General features: G+C 33.0%; 1 protein-coding gene across 1 annotated transcript; it reads left to right on the top strand.

The window, feature by feature from the left end:
* The first annotated feature begins 894 nt into the window (after positions 1–894).
* Positions 895–15,799, top strand: LOC147404205 (TOM1-like protein 3). The gene is made up of 10 exons (XM_086440061.1): positions 895–1,048; positions 1,430–1,565; positions 4,880–4,958; positions 5,436–5,534; positions 5,639–5,752; positions 7,983–8,128; positions 10,674–10,755; positions 12,195–12,280; positions 12,364–12,555; positions 14,924–15,799. Exons 2-10 carry the CDS (start codon positions 1,456–1,458, stop codon positions 15,564–15,566), a joined length of 1,551 nt encoding a protein of 516 aa, XP_086296187.1. The 5' UTR covers positions 895–1,048; positions 1,430–1,455; the 3' UTR covers positions 15,567–15,799.
* The last annotated feature ends 6,445 nt before the right edge of the window (positions 15,800–22,244 follow it).

Below are 22,244 nucleotides of genomic sequence, written 5' to 3'. Positions count from 1 at the left end.
AAGTTAATGGCGTTTGGAAAACGTATTGATGAAGACATTTTTTTGGGTAATTTACCAACACCCCTGTAAATTTGGTAATCTAAGGTATACTCTATACAAAATTGAAGATTAGGTTTATCCCTTGATCAAAAAGTCAACAACATTTTTTCAAATTAATGGTATATTTTTTTTTTCTTTCAAAATATCTATTAAAACTTAAATTATTTAATTAAAATTTAAATAAATCAAAATTTGGATGGATGATACATGTTAACTCCAGTTACTACTTTTGTTGCAGTAGACATCGAGAGACACATGTACTTGATAGGACAACTCTTTTAAAGTAGATGATTCATGTACTGATTCTAGCGATGTCAAGTTAGTTTGAGCTCATGATTTAAAATCTTGTTTGAGGTTGAGATGATTCATTCAAGTCATCTTCATATCGTCCATGATCGAGATTGATAGACAATACATATAACATGTGCAAATTCTCACAAGACAAATGAGATGACTCAAACGATATTTTGAAAATCTTGTTTGAATTAGTAAAACTTGTTTGAATATGTTGAGATTTTATATATTTTAATTAAAAAAATTAAATATTATAATCTAAATAAAATGTAATTCTATAATTAAATATATTCTAATCTATCTTCTTTGATAAAAAAATTATTTTTATATAAATATATATGAATAAATAATTGTAAACTGAGTTAAATAAATTTTCTGATCGAAGACGAGTTGACTCATCAGTGAACGAGACGTTAAATCGAGTTTTTAAAGCATGATTGATCTTTATTATGTTTTCACATAGCTTAATCCTACATTTTAGGGGTTAAATATAATATCATCAATTTTGTAGGGTGGCTTTTTTAATTTTCTCTTTTTTCCTCTCTGAAAAAGAAGAAAGAGGTTGAGAAATTTCCAAACGTCAATCCAAATTTGCAAAAAGTCCAATCTACATCTCTCCCTCTCTCTCTATCTCCCAAGCAGACACGGAGACCCGCAGAAAGAAAAAGAACACAACTGACCAACCAACCTCCACAAAAGCAAAACCTTCGGTGAGGTTCGCTCCAATTCTCTTATCCTCCATACCCGATCTTGTCTTCAGGATTTTTAATTCTGATTCTCTCTCTGTTCTTTTCTAAAATCTTGGTGTTTTATAGTATTTTTCTCCCCAAAATCAAAGTCAGTCCAGGTCGAAACAATTTTTTTTTTCTTCTAAATTTATAATTAGATGGGTTCTGATGTTTTTCCCCCTTTTTTTAGTTCAATTTCTTGTCAGAATGATGCTTTTGAATTGTGAATTTATCGAATTTAACCCCCTTATTCTTAATTCACACTTTTTTTTTTATGGGTTATTTATTTATTTATTTAAAATTTGGTGGATTAATATCCAATATATTTTTCTGAGAGACAATTTTGTGGGTATTTGATGTGGTTTTAGAGGACTAAGAAGAGTACGGGATAAGCATGGCTAATAGGGCTGCGGCATGCGCGGATAGGGCCACCAGTGATATGTTGATCGGTCCAGATTGGGCAATAAACATCGAATTATGTGACATTATTAATGTTGATCCAGGGTATCGTTCTTACACATTTACTCTTTTATTATTATTTTTAATTTTTTTAATCTTTTGATTGATTGGTATTATTGAATTATGAAATTATTTTTCTTTCGAATTTTTGGTTTTCGTAGTTCTATGCAGTATGGAGTTTTGTTAATTTAGATGCTTGTGGTATTACTTTTGAAATTTATGACTTTAACTTCTTATTGATAGATGAGATATGTTATCTTCCAATTAGGTCCAAGTCATTTGTATTTTTAGTTGTTTGTTTCTCTTTGCTTTTTGCCCTTTTATGTTCTTTTCTGTATTATTAGGGGGTTATCTCGTTGTCCTATTTTATTTATTTATTTTTTAAATAGAATTTATAATTATATATAAAAAACAGAAAATCCCATTGATAGATAGAATTTATCTAGTCAGTGTGAAGGAAAAAAAGTTAGGTTAGGGGTTGGAATATATCAACCAATGCTGAGGAGTTGAGATCATTCACATGATGCTCATTCTTGAATGCAATTCATGTTAACTTATATGTCTGGGGAATTATTCCAAAGAGGCCATCACCATCACATTTTAATCGTCCCCTTTGGTATTTTGATTGAAAAGTGTCTTTATCTTTCGTTTTTGGAGGGAAAGATTGTAGAATTTGATCTGGGTGTCTGCATTTTATCAAGTAAATCTGACATTCATATTTGAGTTTGTAAGTTGAGTGAGATGGCAAGACATACATTTCACAAGAGAAGAAAAAATATCAGAGAGGAAAGAAAGAAGAAAAATTATTCTCTCATGTGATATACACACATACATGATGGTATCACACTTATAAATAAATATGCTAGCACATACGTGAAATACCTAAATGCCCTTGAGGCTTATTGCAAATTGTCATTTACCACTATTTATTCATAATTTTCAACAGTGGTTTCCATACTAAAAGTTCACATATATATTAGCTAAAGGTATATATAGGTAAAATCTTTACATATGGAATTGTCTTACCGATTTTGAAAGTCAATATAGTATGTTATCTACCAATTGATATTTTTTGTTTTTGGTTTTTTGAAACACATCTCAGGGATTTTTGATTCACTAGTGTGGACTTGTGGACCATTTTGATTTTTAAGGCCTTAGTAATAGTTCCACAAAAAGTCAGTTCCCTCCAACAAAACCCTAGCTTTCATTTCATTGTAATTGTTAAACCAGCTAGATCAGACAAAGACTTTTAGAACACTACCTTGCACATCTACACACTTTACTGATGAACTCAAATCATGCTTGAGGTTCCATCTTGGTCTTCTTTTGTTCATGGTTTTACGACTCAGACTTGGATTATAGATTGTCCGGCATTGAGATGGAGTCTTCTTTAAAGCAGCACACGTGTACTCAATTAATTTTTAGAACTAAAGTGCCTTAGGTAGCCCTCGAGGAGTCCGTTTATTCTCTCTATCTGAGCTTTTAAGTACTCCGTTAGTTTTAACCGGAGAAATGCCTCCTTTGATCTCTCCTCTTTAATAGATCATGTTTATAATGACCTAAATGCCCACATTGAAAACTATAACTAAAATACCTTTGATTTATAAATTGTCATTTTCAACATCTTAGCAAATTTTGTTTGCTACCCTACCTTTCAACTAGATTTTAAATATTAATTTCGTTTTAAAAATAAAGTAACACAAAATTTACACGATTTTTCACCCAAAGAAGGAAAATGGATTCCCATCCTAACCACTAGGAAAATATTTTTCCCACCTTGACAATGTGCCCCCCCCTCCCTAAAATAACAAAGTAAATAAATAAAATTATAATTTTCAAAATCGACTTCAAAGTCCATTGACTTAAATTTTAAATAAAAATATATTAGATTTTAAAAATAATTTTCATATTATAAAATAGAATGGATTAAATTTTGACTTAGACTCGCTCCATTTTTGAATTTTGATTTAACCAAGTTGATGAGTTGACTCAATAATTACTTGAAAAATTCTGAATAAATCAATCGATTTTTCTAAATTCAATCAATACAATGAAAATGTCTAAAATATATCTTGATCGAGTCAACGTAAAAATGGAGTGAGTCTAAATCAAAATTTAATATGTTTTAATTTATAATATAAAATTAATTTTAAAATATTTGAAAATAATATATTCTATTAAAATTTAAGTCGATGGACATCCAAGTCGATTTTGGAAATTATGATTTTATTTATTTAATTATTTTAGGGGGTACATGGTTAAGGAGTGAAAAGCATTTTCCTAGTGAATAGGATGAAAATCCATTTTCCTTTTTTGGGTGGAAATCGTGTATATTTTATTTTTAAAATAAAATTAGCATATAGAATCGGATCGAAAAGTAAGGTAGCAAACATAATTTGCTAAGGTGTTGAAAATGCCAATTTGTAAATCAAGGGTATTTTAGCTACAGTTTTTAGTATGGGGTCATTTTATACATTTTTTTATTAAAGAAGAGAGGATCAAGGGGGTATTTCACTGGTTAAATTAAAGGAGTACTTAAAATATTCAACAAAAAGATGGAGGGGTATAGATATAAATCTAAAAGTTAATGGAGAACACGTTTGCAGCTTTAAAAGAGGTTCCTTCAAAACTTATCCCGCTTCAAAGTTTTCTCCATTGAGATGAGAGTTGAGTTGGGATCTTGACTATTTGGATCCAATTTATTCGAGCCAAAAAGGAGAAAACACTGTAGCCAATGTATCAAGGGTGAGTCAAAGCCTAGACGATCTGAACATCGAGTCATAACTGACTCAGGTTATGTTGGACTAAGTCACGAGTCAGGAGTCACATAAGTTTTTTGATTCAGCAACTGGTATTTTGGTTTGACTCAGGTGAGCCAAAGTGAGTCAAAGAAGTTTTCAAATCATTTTTCTGCTCTTCTAGAAGGTTCACTTTCCAATTTATGCTTTTAATGCCTAACCATTTAGTCTCTAACCAGATCTTGAGTGTGTGAAATTTGTTTATGGCAACTGTTTCCTGACATGAAGTTCCTAATCCATATATAATCTATTAAGGTAACAACTTTTTCATGCCGAAGATGGTGGTGTTCACCCTTTGAATTATTTGATGCGGTGAAATTCTGGCCTGCCAGGTTTTGTTGAATGTTATAATTTGTTCGTTTGGGTGTTTAGATGTGTTCATGGAGTTCACTGATGTTTTCTCTTTTCCAATTTGAGGTTTATTATATCTGTTGTTTACATTTGATTTAAAATTCCCTAATTCTTCTGTTACCTTTTTGAACTATTTTACTATTTGAAATAGAATTGCACTGGAGTTGGCATTGTAATTTTTTTAAAAATTGAATTGGTTCTATAATACAGGCAAGCAAAAGATGCACTGAAGATACTTAAGAAGCGCCTTGGAAGTAAAAATCCTAAGATTCAACTTCTTGCTCTTTTTGTGAGTATTTTATATTTCTGTACACTTATAAAGATGGGATGTTTCCTTGCTTATTTACGTTAAAGATGGGATAGTCTGGGTATTTTATATTATCATTAATTTTTCTGATCAGTGGTCATTATCATTATTGTTATTATCCTATTTCTTTTTTTTTAAAACCTTTTTATAATAGAATATTGTGTTTGTGATGATTATAGACTGCTCTATTTGAGTGCCTTGTTGACTTGCTTAATTTTTGAGAGACTTTCAAATCACCCACTTTGTTAAAATGTATCAAAATCTATTTGATTCTTTCACCCAACTGGTGTTCAAAGTCAATTCATTTCGGTTTTAAAACCTTTCAAATTAAGGGTGTTATTGTTGTCACACATCTTATTTTTCTACTATACATATGTGCCAAGTCATAATTTGTGTTCTTTCCACAGTTTACATTCTTTCAAGAGTTCTTTATTTATATATTTGTTTTGGAAATATCAGGTGCTAGAGACGCTCAGTAAAAATTGTGGGGAAAATGTTTATCAACAAATTGTTGAGCGTGACATCTTACATGAAATGGTCAAAATTGTGAAGAAAAAGGTCACCAAATTTCTGTGTGCCTTTGATTTATACTTTTTTTATGTACTTCCCCTTTGTATTAAAAAATTTGTTCTTCCAATTTCTTTGACATTTCAACTCTGCAGCCCGATTTAAATGTAAGGGAAAAGGTTTTAATTCTCATAGATACATGGCAAGAAGCTTTTGGGGGACCTGGTGGAAGGTATCCTCAGTATTATGCTGCATATCATGAGCTGAAGGTACTCACTTTTATCTTCTCTTTCCTTTGTCTGTGTTTGATTTGGATTTCTCTTACCCCCAGGAACCATTTATGTTGTAGAGGGCAGTTATTGCTGTAATTTCTTATTTTTTGAATGAAACTTGTATTTGTTTTTTTCTCCTTAACTAGGAATTTGATACTTGGTGATGATTCTTACACAAAATTTATCTATGTAAGATTGAGATGGAATGTATTTTATAGCTTCCACAAATGAATCTAATTTTTTTACTTTTCCATTTTTAATTTTAATTGGTGAGTGGTGATTAATAAGAAAATGAAGGCACATAGAGAGTGAAAAAGTAGCTCTAGGAGACTTACCTACAAAAGATAAAGCTATGAATACCTTAACTACTTCCCCCTTCACAATAAAATCCCATTTAAAAACAAAATTCTCAAAGAAAATCCCACTACAATCCTTGAATAATATAAATTAAAACATAATGAGAACCTTGATATCTAAAAGCATGGATATTCGCCTCCTTTTACATGCGGAGGTGTCCACAACAAGGAAAGCAAAGCACTTTTTCACTCTTTCGTATCCTAAGGGATTTCATTTGAGAAAGTAATGATGAATTCAGGTTTGGAACCATGGGCTTCAATGCATGAAATCTTTTGGCACTTACCAATGAGGCCCTATCAATTAGTTCTGCACAAAAACAAGTCCATTATAGACACTAAAACAATTAGAACCACTCTTCATTTACAAACGTTGGATTATACTCATTCCATTTCTTCTATAGTTGTCATATGCGATCACATATTCCAATTCAGATTTTATTATTAGATAAGTATTACTAGTACATTATTTAGTTCTTGGAATCTTCACTGTTATCTCATATAAAGATGAATATGAAACTTGCTTGCTTATTTGGCAAATATGCACGGCCCCAATGTAACATGTGAATACTCATCTGAAGATATGTGTTGTGGGTTCTACAGATGTTAGTAACTACCTATAATACCTTTCTCAATAGAAGATGGTAATAGTTGTTATTAAAAGCTTAGTTAAACAAGCATACAAATTAACAGTGTGAAAATAAGTAAGGCACAAATTGCACTGTTTTGCATTCTAGAAAAGCCAAGAACTCATCATTCCTGGCTACAAAGCAAATGATGGACCAAGGTACCAAGCAGCTAGCAACCCTTAACTAGCCCGTGCTCATTACTTTTCCCTGCTACATATACAGACATGAATCCATAAAGGGCACACATCTAGCAGTATACTTTCCTTAATATGGTCAAGAACACGTTCAACTTATGACCTCTTGATGCACTAGAAACCACATGCATCGGAGCTTTCTTTCATACCCTTTTTATGCTTTGATTTCCTAGAAAAAGTGACATGGGTCTTGGTTTATTGAGAGGAGGCTTCATTGATCTTGCCCTATCTGCAGTATAGAGAACTTTAGCCTCATCTGCCAACTTCTCTCTTTTAACTTCTTCTTCAGAATGACATTTGTCTGGGGCCAGGTCTTAACATCAACTGACATGACTAGCCCGACTGATTATTATCCCTGGAGAAAGTTATTTTAAGATTGCCTCACCCAACAGTTTGTCAGAGAGTATTATGTCCTTTGACCAATATTTTAATGATTCGCTCTGACTTTTAGTTTTTCCTTCATCATAACTTTTCTAATGATAATTTCATGTCATCTGGAGGGCTTATTTCATACTCTTGCATATTTATTTTCCTTTTTAAAAAAATAAATAAATTATGGATACAAATTTTATTAAGATTATAAGAAAAGCAGGGGATTAATGAGCTCTACCTAAATACAACACAAATTAAACAAAGCACAAGATCAATTCCTATCATTACAGACCAAATCCCACCAAAACATTAGATCTTTGAGGAAGACACTATTGAACTCCTTTAATAGCTTGCTCCACTAAAATAGGAAGCCAAAAATGCTAATAGTTACTTCCTTTATGGTGTGTTCAATCCTTCAAAAGCTTTGCTATTCCTCTGCTTTTATTTAACTATCTTTGTAGAGCTTTTTTTCGCCATCAAAAAAATATTTTGTTTTCATGTGCTCACTGTTATCTTAATTCAAAACTTTGTAGAGCTTTTCCTTTATTTCAAGTGGAATTTTCCCTATCATCCATGAGGGCCCGGTGTATTGATGGGTTGCTAGATTAGAAATTGATTGATTTATTTTCTCACCATGATTCATTGAGCACTAACGATTGATTCTGTTCAATATTGGCAGTCTTTTGGAGTAGAATACCCACCCCGTGCAGAAAACAGTGTACCCTTGTTTACTCCACCCCAAACCCAACCAATACTTCATGCCACTTCACCGTATGATGATTTAGCTGTTGAGGCTTCTCTTCAAACTGATGCTTCTGGTCTCAGGTACTGTTTCACTATGATAATTGGTGACCATATGGTCTTGGCTGTTGATGTAACCATCCAGTCTATTGCAAGCTTGACTTCCATTCAATAATTTGTGGTGTTGGTCCCAAACCATTTAATATGCTAATTGAACGTTATTGGCCTTGCTAGAAGATTCTTCTACTTCCATTTATCCTAATGTGGAGTTGCTATCTAAGTTTGTTTTTTCCCCATCTTTCTTTGATCTTGTAAATAGAAACTGTTTTTAATTTCTTGTAAATATACTAGAAGTATATCCTTAAACATTGATGGAAAGTTCATATTCGTGTAAGTTGATTTTCTGTACCATTTAATTACAATTTACTTATTTGTTTAATAATGTTATTGTTATCCGTAATAAAATAATACTATTGTCATCAAACTTGTATGACGGAACTCAGGTCTGTCATCTTCGATGAATCCTAAACATGCATGTGACAGTCTGATATATTCGTGGAAGATTGTTGGCACACCGCTGCCTAACAAAAAATCTCAGACTGAAATCTGATTACCTATATGCTTATGACCATCCACTTCTTCTTTTTCTTTCCTTTTTGATCATTAACCTTATACTTATGGTTAAACAGGATTCATTTTACATACTCAAATTTAAGTGGAACAAGGCACTAATGATGAAGATAAACCTTATACTTTTTCTTCCATCAAAATCTTAGCTCAAATATCAAAGCTTAGGCTCCTTTGATCTTTCTAATGACTGAACTTTGTCCAGTCAACCAGGTGTTCCATTGTTTGACCTGTCAGCCGTGTTGAATTAACTGGTCGTGTGATTGTGATGTAGGACATCTACTATTCTAATTATAGTCTAAAGTAGTTTTCTAATTCTAATTGGATTTGCTTCTATTTTCTATTTCTAGTAGAATTTCTATTTCATTGTTACTTACTTTAGTAGTACTATTCTATGTTAGTTTCTAATTTTGTCTAAATTCGTTTTTATTCCTTAGGCTATAATTAGAAGTGTGAAAATTGAGTTATAATAGGCTTAGAAAGTTGTTATTAGCATGGTTTAAAATAGCGTACGATACGGTATTGGCCGATACATTCCCAAAATATTCAAACTTTCAAGGTCAATGTTTCGTATCAGTCTTGGCTGATACTGATACATATTAACCGATACATTCTGATATTTTAAACCATGGCTATTATATTATAGATAGATTAGGAATGTTAATATTTAGTATTTTAGAAGGTTTCTAAGGTGTTATGATGGAGTTATCTATATAAGGAGTTTCAAATACGAATTTTGAGATAACAATTTATTCAATAAATTTTGAATTTAGCTATTTTGCTTCAATTTATATTTCTAAGTTCCCTTCTTTTCCAAGCTTGAATCTATATTTTCAAGCTGGTTTTGTGTCTTCCATTAAACACAATCTCTTAATTCCTTTCGAATCTATTGATTCACACGCTTCAGCTACGTCATATTAGTATGAGCATTAAGGTCCATTTCTCAAAATGAGGTGTCAAGAAAAATGTGCATAGAATGAATGGGATGATCAAGGTTGTTAAGGGTGCTTGCTTAAACCGCATTACCAGGTGAGAAAATTAGCCAGGCACACACTTGGGGCTCATAGATAGCTATGCCATTTTAATATGTTTTAAAACCTCCATTAAGGACAAAGTCTACATAGTAGTATTATGAGCCCATTAGTTGCAATATAGTTATAATGAACCATTTTGTTTGGTGTCTACAATGGGTATGAAAAAATTGGGATTTAATAAACCATTTTCTTCTTCATTGAGACTGGGCTAAAAACTAGAAGCTCCTTCCTATCCTTATTTGACATATGTAGGTTCTTTCCTAAGACAATCATGGATGTTTGTAAAAATTGGCACACCTCTGCCTTTTCTATTAGAGATAATCATCTCGTGATTTAGACACTCTTCCCTTCTGTTATTCTTTGGGGGTTATTGAAAGAAAAGAATAGAGGAACATTCGAGGGAAGAAAAGAGCATAGAGCAGTCATAAGAATCGAAGCTCTTCTATTTAAATGGTCTTTGGTTCACAAAGACCGCAAAGGGTTTTTCTTTGATGATTTTGTATTTGGATTGGGTTATGTTATATATGTTGGAGGTTGATTTTCTGTTTTTATATTTGGCTCCTTTATCGGCTGTTTCTACCTCCATGAGTGTTCTTCATCTTCGGACTCATCCCTTTGTTAATATACTTCCCTTATCAAAATAAAATAAAATAACATAGTCATTAAAATGCTGAAATCATAATTCCCATTTTGACTATAATCTTGTAATACAATTTGTGATTAACTTCTCTCATTACAACCTATTAATACTTATTTCTATGTTGTAGAATGTGCACTATCATGGACATGAGAAATTTGTGAATGATACATTAATTGAACTTCTCTTGAAGTAATATATTCAAAGAGGCGAAGTTAGCAACTGTTGATGCCATTTCTAGCAGTTTATCATCAAATTTTATTCTCTTGGTCTGGTGATGCTAGAATTTTTGTTGCATTTGCTTATCTTCTTGGTGTTGGTTCTAATGTAGCTTGTCAGAGATTCAAAATGCTCGGGGATTATCTGACGTGTTAATGGAAATGCTTAGTGCTTTGGATCCTCATAGTTCTGAGGTAATTTCTTCTCTTAAAGTGTGTTTTCCAGGACTAGAAAAAATCTTACTCACAATAGCATTTCTTCATTCAAAACTTCTTTCAAGCCATGCTTTCATTTATTTTGGTAAAATTACCTAATCAACATCTGGGATGTTGACATTTGTTTTGGTTCCACATTCTACCATGAAAGAAATTTGGGAGTCCGTTATTATTATTCTTTTTTGGGAGGCAGGGGGTTATGTTTGGTTGGTTACCTCAACCCCTTCTAATGAAATTTTATCTTTATCAAAAACCAACCACCAGGGTTTTAGTCATTAACTTTTATATTTAGCCAATCCCAAATCTTTGGATAAGGCTTTGATGATAATTTTATAGCAATTAGGGTAATAATAGGAATTTATTTGTATTTTTCAGGGTAATTTGGTTTAATGAAATCTTTTATATGCCCAAGCCGAACATGTTTGACATTCATGTTCCAGCTTGAGGGAGTGTTGTAGAATGCATAGTCTATTATCTATTATGATGTTTATCATCCTTATGTTGAGGGCATTTTTTGTTCATAGTAAGCACTTAAGTTGCTATAGCTCATCAAGTGAATTTATGTACATTTTCCATACATCAGAGTAAAGAAAAACATTTGACTTTTTCTCCCCTTTCTCTATATTCTTCTTCTTCTTGAATACTCATCCAAATCGGACATGGTTAGAGGGCTTTTAATGATACAACCCAATACACATTTCTTCCCCTCCTCGCTGTGGTTAGCTGGTTGTATGGCTGATGTTCAATCTATGTCAAGGCTGGTATGGTTTGAATGACCTTTACTACCTCTTCTCCGGTCTACAGTTTTATTCTTTCTCTTCTGGAAACCCTTTGTGTATTTTATTTTGCAACTTTTTGATGTTCGGTTTACCGCCAAAAACAAGGCTAGTCATGTAATTCAAGTCTCTTCTATGTTCGAGGTCACCTAATGGTTTCCTAATGCTTAGATACAGATGTTATTTTGTATTCTTTGCTGTTCTTCTGCTTTATGGAGGATTTCCATTTCTTTCATGGTAAGTGTCTGGGAAAAAATCTAACTGACCTCTATGATTTATTTTTCTTGTGGTGGACCTGTGTTTGATGCACCTGGTTCTCCATCTTCTTGGTTATTGGTCTGGTATACCCTTTCATGTTTGACTGAAATCATTAATGATTGTGGCTTATTTAACCATTATGTCCCTTTCTTGAAATAAAAGTATACTTATTAAAAAAACAAAAAAAACCCATTACTTCTTTCTTTTGATGATTGTGCAATAGTTGGTTCGTGTTTTACTTCTCTTTGATATATGCCTTTATTTTCTAATCCTCTTAGCTTGGTTGCACTGCATGTCTCTTAATGATTGTTGTATAGAAACTGAAAGCCTTAATTTATGCCATAGATTTAATTTGTTGGCTTCTTTTGACTGTCTCATGGGTAGGGTGTAAAGCAAGAGGTGATAGTTGATCTTGTCGACCAATGCCGTTCCTACCAAAAGCGTGTCATGTTTCTTGTGAACACTACATCGTATGTAGATGTCCCATCTCTTTTGTAGGTTTCTCGTCATTTAAAATGATTGAGACTGACAATTGTGGTTGCTTCCCTTACAGAGATGAGGAACTTTTATGTCAAGGGTTGACCTTGAATGATGACTTGCAGCGTGTGCTTCGTCGACATGATGACATAGTGGAAGGAACTACTACTGTCGGAGTAGGAGCAATGGAAACTCCAGTTGCACCTCTTGCGAATGTTAACCATGAGGATGACGAGCCAGAAGAAGATTTTGCCCAGCTAGCACCCAGGTGACTACTCTCTGTCTATCTATCTATCTATCTATCTACATAGAATAATTCTGAAGTGAGCTCAAGATTGAACCTCACGTCGCACATCCAGATGTGAAAGTGTATGGGAACCGTAGATGCTTTCCTCGAGATACGAGTGAAAAGCATCTATGGTTCCTATCCATTTTCACGTCAAGATGTGCGATATGAGGTCCAATCTTGAGATCACTCCAGCACAACTAATAGCCAAAGTGTGTTGTCCTATATGGGCTAAAAGTTTCAGAATGGGCTGAGTTTTTGTGAGGATGATCTCTATGGTGAGAAGACCATTCTCACAAAAAACAGCCAATATCTGAAACTTCTAACCCCAGTTTATAAGTTGAAGAATCGTGGACCGTCAATTTTTACCATTAGTTTATGAACCACTTCCATATAAGACAAAACTTTGGCTGTTGAACCCGACCCTATATATAGGGAGCCTTTCCGGTGCCAACTATTTGGCCAACACGTTTTGTCCTACATGGGTTAGAAGTTTCGGAATGAGCTGATTTTTGGTGAAGATGATCTCCATGATGAGGAGATCATCCTCATGAAAAATCAGCCCATGCCGAAACTTCTATGAGTTGAAGAATCGTGGACCATCTACTTTTTGTAAGTCACTTTGATGGGCTTTAAAAGTTTTGGAATGGGCTGATTTACAAAAAACTTTGTAGCGAGTGTTAGAGGTAGGTTTAGTTGCTGAAAATCTTATGATAAGAAACCATTTAAAAAAAAATTTTAGGTCTGGAGAAACTAAAAAGACCTTCACTTTTATGAGGTTAATAGTCCCCTGAATGCCCAAACATGTTAGTTTATTTTGTACTGCTAATCTCGGTGGTCGAATCAAATTCTAATCCAAATAATGGTTCAGCTTTCAAAACTTGCAGAAAAGATCTCATAAATGATATGTTCGTAGAGAAATCGATCTAAGAACAATAAACAAAGAAAAGTAAAGTGAAATGCAATCACACAAAAAAAAAAAAACAGAGATTTTACGTGGTTCCCTCAAGATTGAGGTATGTCCACGAATCACACTGATTCCACTAGGAAGAGAAAATTCACAGTTACAGATTACACCCTTTCAACGAAAATATATATATACCCTCGAGGAAAACCTAACTATTGTTTTACATGATCCCACTGAAATTATGAAAATACCCTTGGAAAAATTTGCTTGACCGGTGGGATGCGTGGCTTGTGCCTCTTGTTGACCAGTACCATCAAACTCTACAAACCACAACAATGTTCGCCAAAATGAGATATCTCTTAAAAGATAAAATAGTACAATTTTCTAAGTCAATGGGATTCCTAGGTCTCTAGATTTTCCTCTAAAGCTGGTTCCACTCCGGACGTAATCTGGCTGAAAGTATCATTGTTTTTAATGAATTTCATTAGTTTCAATCTTTATACTAAACAAATCTAGGAATATGGATTATGGTCTGTCCTAGACTTTTGACGATAGTGACCCCATACATAATTTGAAAAATCATACTACCTGTGTGATTGGTTCAGCCTTGCAGGCAACTCGTGATAATATGTTGTATTTATATGATTGGATGCACAAGTAGTCCTGGGTCATGAGAGGAGATGTAGGCATCTTTTACACAGTAACCAAGTTCAGATTCCATAATTATTTGGCAGGGGTCAATTTGGAAAAGTTTTGAAAAAAATCAGGGAATATACAAATGATGTTTTGGGTTTCTTCCAAAAGCCCATCATCTTCAACCTCCCTAAAAACCGTGTCTTTTTTTTGAGATTTGAAGGTCAAAGAAGACAAAATGTTGAGATTGAAGGGGCAAAATTTTGCCTTAGAGGTTGATGATGATGGATTTTGGGGAAAAAACTGAAGGTTCTTTTTTAGGATATAACAAATAAAAGAACGACCCATAGCTCAGTTGGTTTGGCACATTGCAAAGAAACTTTGAAGTCGTGGGTTCAAATCCTGCTTACCCATAAAAAAAATAATAAAATAAAATAAAAGATTGTTTATTTAGATTTTGGAGGAAGAAAAACTACGAAGGTTAAGGTGATGGTATCACAGATTAATTCGTTGACTTCATCTTAGCGTGTATCTCATTCTATTTTCTTCCACAATCCACATGGACAAGCTAGCCTTCTTTTGTTGCAAGCCACATAGCCACACACCCATATACAGAATATTCGAAAATGGTAAAATAATATATATATTTTAAATTTTAAATGAAAGAATAATAATTGAGGTCCTGATCTCCGTACTTAGGCATTGACTGTGTGCTGGATATTTTATCTTCTAAACCTGTTGATACATATATGGCCTAACTTTTTTGTGCAAATATGTTGGAAGCTTGTGTAAAGGTTCATGTTATTGCAGGTCTTCGAGAGACAATGTGCAGGGGCAAGGGTGGAAATCAGCCGAAGCTAAGAATGAAAAGTTGCGTGTTAGCCCACTTCTACCTCCACCACCCTCATCAAAGGCGGCAAGCAGTACAGATGCTGGCACGGTTGATTATCTCAGTGGCGATGTCTACAAATCCGAAAGACCCTCTGAAGTGCCCCAAGTGACGCCTCTTTCAGTTCCGCTTCATTCCAACAATGCCCATGTCAATCCACGGGGAACACCAACCCTAAGAGACTCAACCTCGTCTACGATATTTTCTGAGCTGCCCAAATATGATGAACCACTAAATACTGAAAAATCAACCGAGCGGCTCCCTTCTGCTCCTTGGGAGGTTCAATCTTCTAGTTCCATACCACCCCCTCCATTGAAATACAATCAGAGACAACAGTTCTTTGAGAAACAACAGCAAGCTTCGTCAGGATCTCTTAATGATGGGTTAGTAGGAAAAACTCAGAATCTCTCTCTTAATCAAGGGAAGACAGAATCTCAGGATTCATTGGCCCTGACAAGAAAAGCCAAACAGGAGGATGCTCTCTTCAAAGATCTAGTTGATTTTGCAAAGACCAAGTCATCATCATCATCATCATCGAAGCCCGGTAGTAATAGATCATATTGAATGGCTGCTTAGTGAGTGTGGATAATTCGTGTTCTTACAATGCATGTGTCGGTATAGTTCATCGGGTTTTATATGAGATTGGAACTCCTTGTGTTGAATAAATGTGGGTGGGAAATATTGCTGTTGTTGTTGTCTCTGTTATTGTCTGATAGATTCAGGAGTTTATGACTGTATTATAGTGTTTTTTATTCTTAAATAGTTAAAATGGATTTAAAACTTTGCCTTTTGGATCATGATCATCTCTTTCACTAGATCTTTTATCTGAACACCATTGAGAAGCTAAGAAGCTCCGTTTGTTATATATGAGGAGATCAAAGACTACAGGGGTGTTTGTTTAACGCTGATTTCAGCACTTAATGCTGAGTGCAATTCAGCTTCAGCAATTAGTATGTTTGTTTACTCCACATTTTCAGCACTTATTATTGAAAAATAAGTGAAAAGCATTAAGTGAAGTTGGATTACTTAATTTTTTTATTGAAGCGGTAAGCACCGATCTTTTTCAACACGGACAAGTATGCCCTTATACTTGAAATGATATTATCTCTTATGTCCTATTGATAATGACATAAACACCCCACAAATTAATAAGGCAACCCACACCAATATTATCTCTCTCATCTACGTATTTAAATAATATTAATTCAAATTAAATAATATTAATTTAAATTAAAAAATAATATTAATTCAAATTAAAGAGAGAAATTTCCTCTTTCTTTTTTTTTTTGTGGAATATTTAACGAAATATTTATATTTAATATTCTCTCTCTTTAATTTGAATTAATATTATTTTTTAATTTGAATTAAATAAATTTAAAATTTACTTTTTAAATGATGTGGAGGAGAGAGAATTTGTTCAGCTACGTTCCCAAAACGAATTTCATTAAATTTAATATTTTTTTAATAAAAAAATTTTATTTTTGGATTTTATTAATAATTTCTCCTTAAACATACAACTGTTGAAAATGGTAAAATAGTCAATTTACCAATTTTCAGCATTAAGTAACAAACAGATTTATGTGATTATAGTGCTTAATTTGAATCAGTTCAACATAATTCAGATCGGTAAACAGACAATAATTTCAGCATTTAAATTCAGCGCTTATACAGTTTCAGTAATTATAATCATTCAACACTTATTTGTTTAGTTTAACAAACAACACCTACGTTTCTATAAAATAAATGTGGGTGAGAAATATAGCCGTTGTTTGTCTACGTCGTGGTCTGATATATTAAAGAGTTTAAGAATCCATTATAGTGTTTTGGTTCTTATATGGTTAAATGGATTTAAAAATTTCTATTTTTTCATTACGATCATCTCTCTTATTGAAGGAAACTCATTGATCACATCCCTTATAACGCATATTGTTAAGTTTAGGTTTAGCCCAGTCCAGTTAATTGGGCTTACAAATGTTTCTAAATTCTAAAGCCTGGGTCAAGACTAGTCAGGCCTAGGAGCCCATTGATTGTATCTACCCATTATAAATCCCAAGTTAGTTAACATGTATTAATTCCTCATGTAAAAAGCAGCATGGTGAGGCCTACCTGAATATAATGGTGAACAAATATTGAGGCCTCTTGTTGTTTCTTTTATGAAAAAGACTTTCACTATCTGCATCTCTCATAACATTACTCACCTCAGGAGGTTTCTCTCTCCCTCTCTCTCTCTTACATTTAACTTGAAGTAGCACTGAGACTTATACTTGAGTGCAGAAAACCATAGATGATTTTTCTTGTTATAAGAGTTTTAAACGAATTTATGGAATGTGGATGATAGAAGGAGAATTGTTGAAGAGATATTGAAGAAAATGCCTCAAATTTACGTAAGAATCTCTTTCCATCTCAACTAGATACAATCTCTCTCTCTCTCTTTGATTTTTCATTAAGGCCCTGCTTGGTATGCTGTAAATCAATTTTACTGGTGCTTGGTTACACAATGCAAATGATTTGCATGAATCACCTAAATTTTTAAGAAATTTCAATAAATGATTTGTGGCACAAAAAGTACGCAACCCATTTGCAAAATTACAAAGAATTTTTTTTTTTTTTTGGTGCAAAGACCAATCAATCACAAAAAGAAAAAAAGATTCCTAAGAGATTTTCCAATGGGTATCAAGCAATAGTAAATCATTCATTGCAAATCATTTGCATTACCAAATATTTGCAAATGTAAATTATTTGTAATGTACCAAGGAGGGCCTAAGTTAGGTTTATTTATGAATGTATAGAAAAAGAGCCAGGCTATTTGCACCCATCATTTGTGCTCACCACACTCACCTAAAACACATTTTGGGGGTGGGATGTATCCCAGAAAGTGGGCGCACTGAGCATAAAAGTTGGTGCAAATAGAACAGTCTAGAGAACAGCGAACTCAAACCATGAGATCAACCACTCAAATTATCAATCTCGACAATTTGTATACTTGATCGCAATGATACATGTTCAAATGTTGAGATCGACGATTCATTGTTGGTCGTAAAAGGTTGTTTTTGACAATGTGAATCTTCCATCTCAACAATTCATGTTTAATCATCTAGATCCACAAGTTAAAGTCATTGATAATTGATATGGATGATTTTAAGAGATCAATCTCAACTATTGGAACAAAGGTTGATCTCAACGATTTGAATCATTGATCTCAACTATTGAAAAGGGGTGAGCGGGCATTAATTAATAAAAAAAATTTATTAATCGGAATATCGAGTTATCTGAAAAAATAATGAGTATTTAGAAAGAAATCCCTCCATCAGGGCTCATTAAGTAATTTCCCCTAGTTGTCTTTATAAATTTGTAATGTGTTATATTGGCAAACTCCCTTTTGGAAAAAAGATAATGGAGATCCCCTTCTACTTGATTTAATTCTGGTATGCCTAGATCTAGTTTGATGAGACCATGTTATTTTTGTTAATTACATAGTTAATCTTTTTTTCCAAAGTTAAAGATATTATCTTAAAAGTACCCAAACTGTTTTTTTTAATTTTATTTTGTTATTTTACTGAATTTACGGAGGAACTAATATTCCAAATGAGTCCTGATAATATGACTCGTCAAGAGGCATACTCAAATGACTCCATGATGCGGATAAGTTCGAGAACTTATATCTGTTTGCCTTTGGATACACAATTCACTCGGGATACACTTTTTATGGGGAAGTACAATAGTGTATCCTAAGGCATTCAGATCTACGGTACCTGAACTTGTCACGTCATGGAGTCAATTGAGTATGCCACCTGGTGAGTCATATTATCATGACTCGATTCCAAATTTATATCTAATTTGAGCCAATAACAAATTTCTATGTACGCAAATTCACCATAGATTAAGATTGATATTTATGATTACCAAATGTATGTAAAATATTTGACTCCTGAGCAATCATTAGTAGTAGAAAGAGATCAAGAGGGGTAAACCTAATCTTGCATTTTACAAAAAGGTAAATCTTATATCACCAAATTTTAAAGGGGATGACTCTAAAACTACCATTTAAAATACGTAACTCTGAATGCTTTAAACTTAACATACTCATCGTTAAATTGATTAAACTAATAAATGAAATCTTCAAAAATTGTAATATAGTCAAATCCCTTTACTGGATCAACAATGAAAAATAAAACAATGATCGTTTAGTTTCATTGTAATACTCATTGCTCAGTTCATAAGTTGTAGCTACCTTTTAAAATTTTAATTTCAATTTGAATTTAAATCTTATTTTTAAATAAGTCAATCTATTAAATTATCTCTATAATTTTATTTATTTATTTATTTGTTTGATACGTAAAAACATCTTATAATAACCTAATTCCGCATTTTTTATATACATATTTATGTCCCATTAACTAATTGATTGTTTAGTTTATTGATAAACTTATAAAGTAAAAAAAAAAAAGAAGTTAAATTTTTATATATAAAAAAAAAAGATTAAATGTGATATAGGGACTATGATTTAGTCAATTTTTATATTTTTCTTGTTTCAATTTGTTATTTTCAAGTTATTGATTAGAATTTAATAATGGTCCTAAAAGATATAACTAAAGGAGGTCAAAATACTAAAACCTAAGTGTAAATAGGAATAGTAAATGCAAATAATGCGGGACAAAATTGAAGTAATATGCTGACTCAACAAAACATAGATGTGACTACTTGAAAATAAAAGTTAAAAAATGGTGAAAAGAAAAAGAAAAGTTGAACTCGACAGTGATCAAAAAGTGGTTAACTCAACAATATATAGTGGTGAGTTCGCCAGCAAAACTAGTGGACTCAACAGCAAATAAAAAATATTGAGTTCGGCAATAAATTAAAGTGGAGAACTCAATGGTAAATAGTTGTGAGTCCAACAGTAAAAAATAAAAATTGTGAATTCAACACTAACTAAATAAGCTGTGAGAGTTCGCCAATAATAAAGGACCGTTTAGAAAAGGAAAGTTTACAAGACGTCTTGCCAAGCTACAGTTGAAAATGTAGGGACTGTTTTAATTGTCTGTTATTGATATAAAATATGAAAGATTCTATTGGGACACAAAGCTTTACTTACAACACACCAATGCTTTTCAAATTAAAAAGGGTAATTTAGTAAACTCCATGAGAAATTAGCAATGCTAAAAATGCAAGGTTGGGTTGCCCCCTTGACCTAAAGGCAATGTCCCTGTTTTTTTACTTTATAAATTAACGGTGAAAATTTGATTTGATTTAGATTTAGATTTAGTAATTTAATTTTTGATGGGCATTTAAAAATAAATTATCTTTAATTCATCCAAAAGACATTGACTTTTGGTCAAAGGATGATATATCTAATTTGGCATTTTGCATAAGGGTGAACCTGATTTCGTCAATTTAATAGTTTGTTTTACTAAAGTAGCCAATTAAAAAACTTTTAGAGAGATTTAGCAAATAGACCTATTTGTTGCAATTTTATTACAAAATCTCCCTTCCACTACTTTATCAACTTAACAAACCTTTGTGAATCAGACTAGCATGACTAACCTAGTTAGATTTGAAATCTTATGAAGGATCTTTAGACCCACATAAATTACAAATCGGCAAATCTAATATCATATTCTTCTAGATTTCATCGAAATACTGAGATTCAAAAATATAATTCAATTTTTTTTTTCTTTTTGAATATGATCGATGGTGTTGAAAATGGATGACTACCAAACTCCCAATTTAAAACTAAAATTTAATGCTAATATATATATAGGGAAATGTTCAGCAACAAACATTTTGGCAAAATATTTTTCAAAACATGGGTTAGAGGTTTTAGAATGGGCTGATTTTTGGCGAGGATGATCTCTACGATGAAGAGATCATCATCACCAAAAATCAGCCCATTCCAAAACTTCTAACCCCATCAAAAATGGTTTTAAAAAAATGGACGCTCCACGATTTTTCAATTTGTAAACATGGGGCTAGAAGTTTTAGAATGGGCTGATTTTTGGTGAGGATGATCTCCTTACCGTAGAGATCATCCTCACCAAAAATCAGCCCATTCCAAAACCTCTAACCAATATTTTGAAAAATGTTTTGTCAAAATGTTTGTTGCTAAACCCATATATCTACAACCGGGGGGGGGGGTCAGGATCTATGTATACAGATATACTCATATATCTACAACGTGTTTTGTCCTGTAAGCTAAAAGTTTCGGATTGAACTGATTTTTGGTGAGGGCGATCTCTATGATTATCCTCACAAAAAATCAGCTCAATCCGAAACTTTTAATCTCGTCAAAAGTGATTTACAAAATATGGACGATCCTTGATTCTTCAACTCATAAATATGAGGTTAGAAGTTTTAGAATTGACTGATTTTTGGTGGGGATGATCTCCTTGTCATAGAGATCATCCTCACCAAAAATCAGTTCAATCCGAAACTTTTAGCCCACATAGGACAAAACACGTTGTAAATATATGAGTAGATATGTGTGTACACAGATCTTGATAGATATGGGAAATGTTTAGCAACAAACATTTTGACAAAACATTTTTCAAAACATGGGTTAGAGGTTTTGGAATGGGCTGATTTTTGGTGAGGATGATCTCTATGGTGAGGAGATCATCATCACCAAAAATCAGTCCATTCCAAAACTTCTAACCCCATCAAAAATGGTTTACTAAAAATGGATAGTCCACGATTTTTCAACTTGTAAACTGGGGCTAGAAGTTTTGGAATGGGCTGATTTTTGGTGAGGATGATCTCCTCGCCGTAGAGATCATCCTCACCAAAAATCAGCCCATTCCAAGACCTCTAACCCATGTTCTGAAAAATGTTTTGCCAAAATGTTTGTCAAAATATTTGTTGTTGAACAAGACCCCCTATATATATATATATATAGAACAGCGTTCCTAAGACTCATATTGGGACTCACATTGCGACACACCATTTTGTCTTATATGGGCAAAAATATTTGGAATGGGCTGATTTTTTGTGGGGATGATCTCTATGGTGAGGAGATCATCCTTGCCAAAAATCAGCTCATTATGAAACTTCTAGACCGTCCAATTTTTGTTGAAAAATTATAGACCGTCCAATTTTTGTAAATCAATTTTGATGGGGTTAGAAGTTTTGGAATGAGATGATTTTTTGCCAGGATGATCCCCTCATCACAGAGATCATCCTCACAAAAAATCAGCTCATTCCAAACATTTTTGCCCATATAAGACAAAACGGTGTGTCGCAATGTGAGTC

This window comes from Akebia trifoliata, chromosome 4 (assembly GCF_017979445.1).
Source record: "Akebia trifoliata isolate Shusen 1 chromosome 4, ASM1797944v1, whole genome shotgun sequence".
Lineage (NCBI taxonomy): Eukaryota > Viridiplantae > Streptophyta > Magnoliopsida > Ranunculales > Lardizabalaceae > Akebia > Akebia trifoliata.
The sequence above is the reverse complement of the archived record's forward strand: the minus strand, read 5'-3'. Positions and strand labels throughout refer to the sequence as shown.

Coding starts and splice junctions, on each gene's coding strand:
- LOC147404205 (XM_086440061.1), top strand. CDS start 1,456: ATGGCTAATAGGGCTGCGGCATGCGCGGATAGGGCCACCAGTGATATG. Junction 10,756..12,194: donor TGGATCCTCATAGTTCTGAG/GTAATTTCTTCT, acceptor TCTCATGGGTAG/GGTGTAAAGCAAGAGGTGAT. Junction 12,281..12,363: donor TTTCTTGTGAACACTACATC/GTATGTAGATGT, acceptor CTTCCCTTACAG/AGATGAGGAACTTTTATGTC.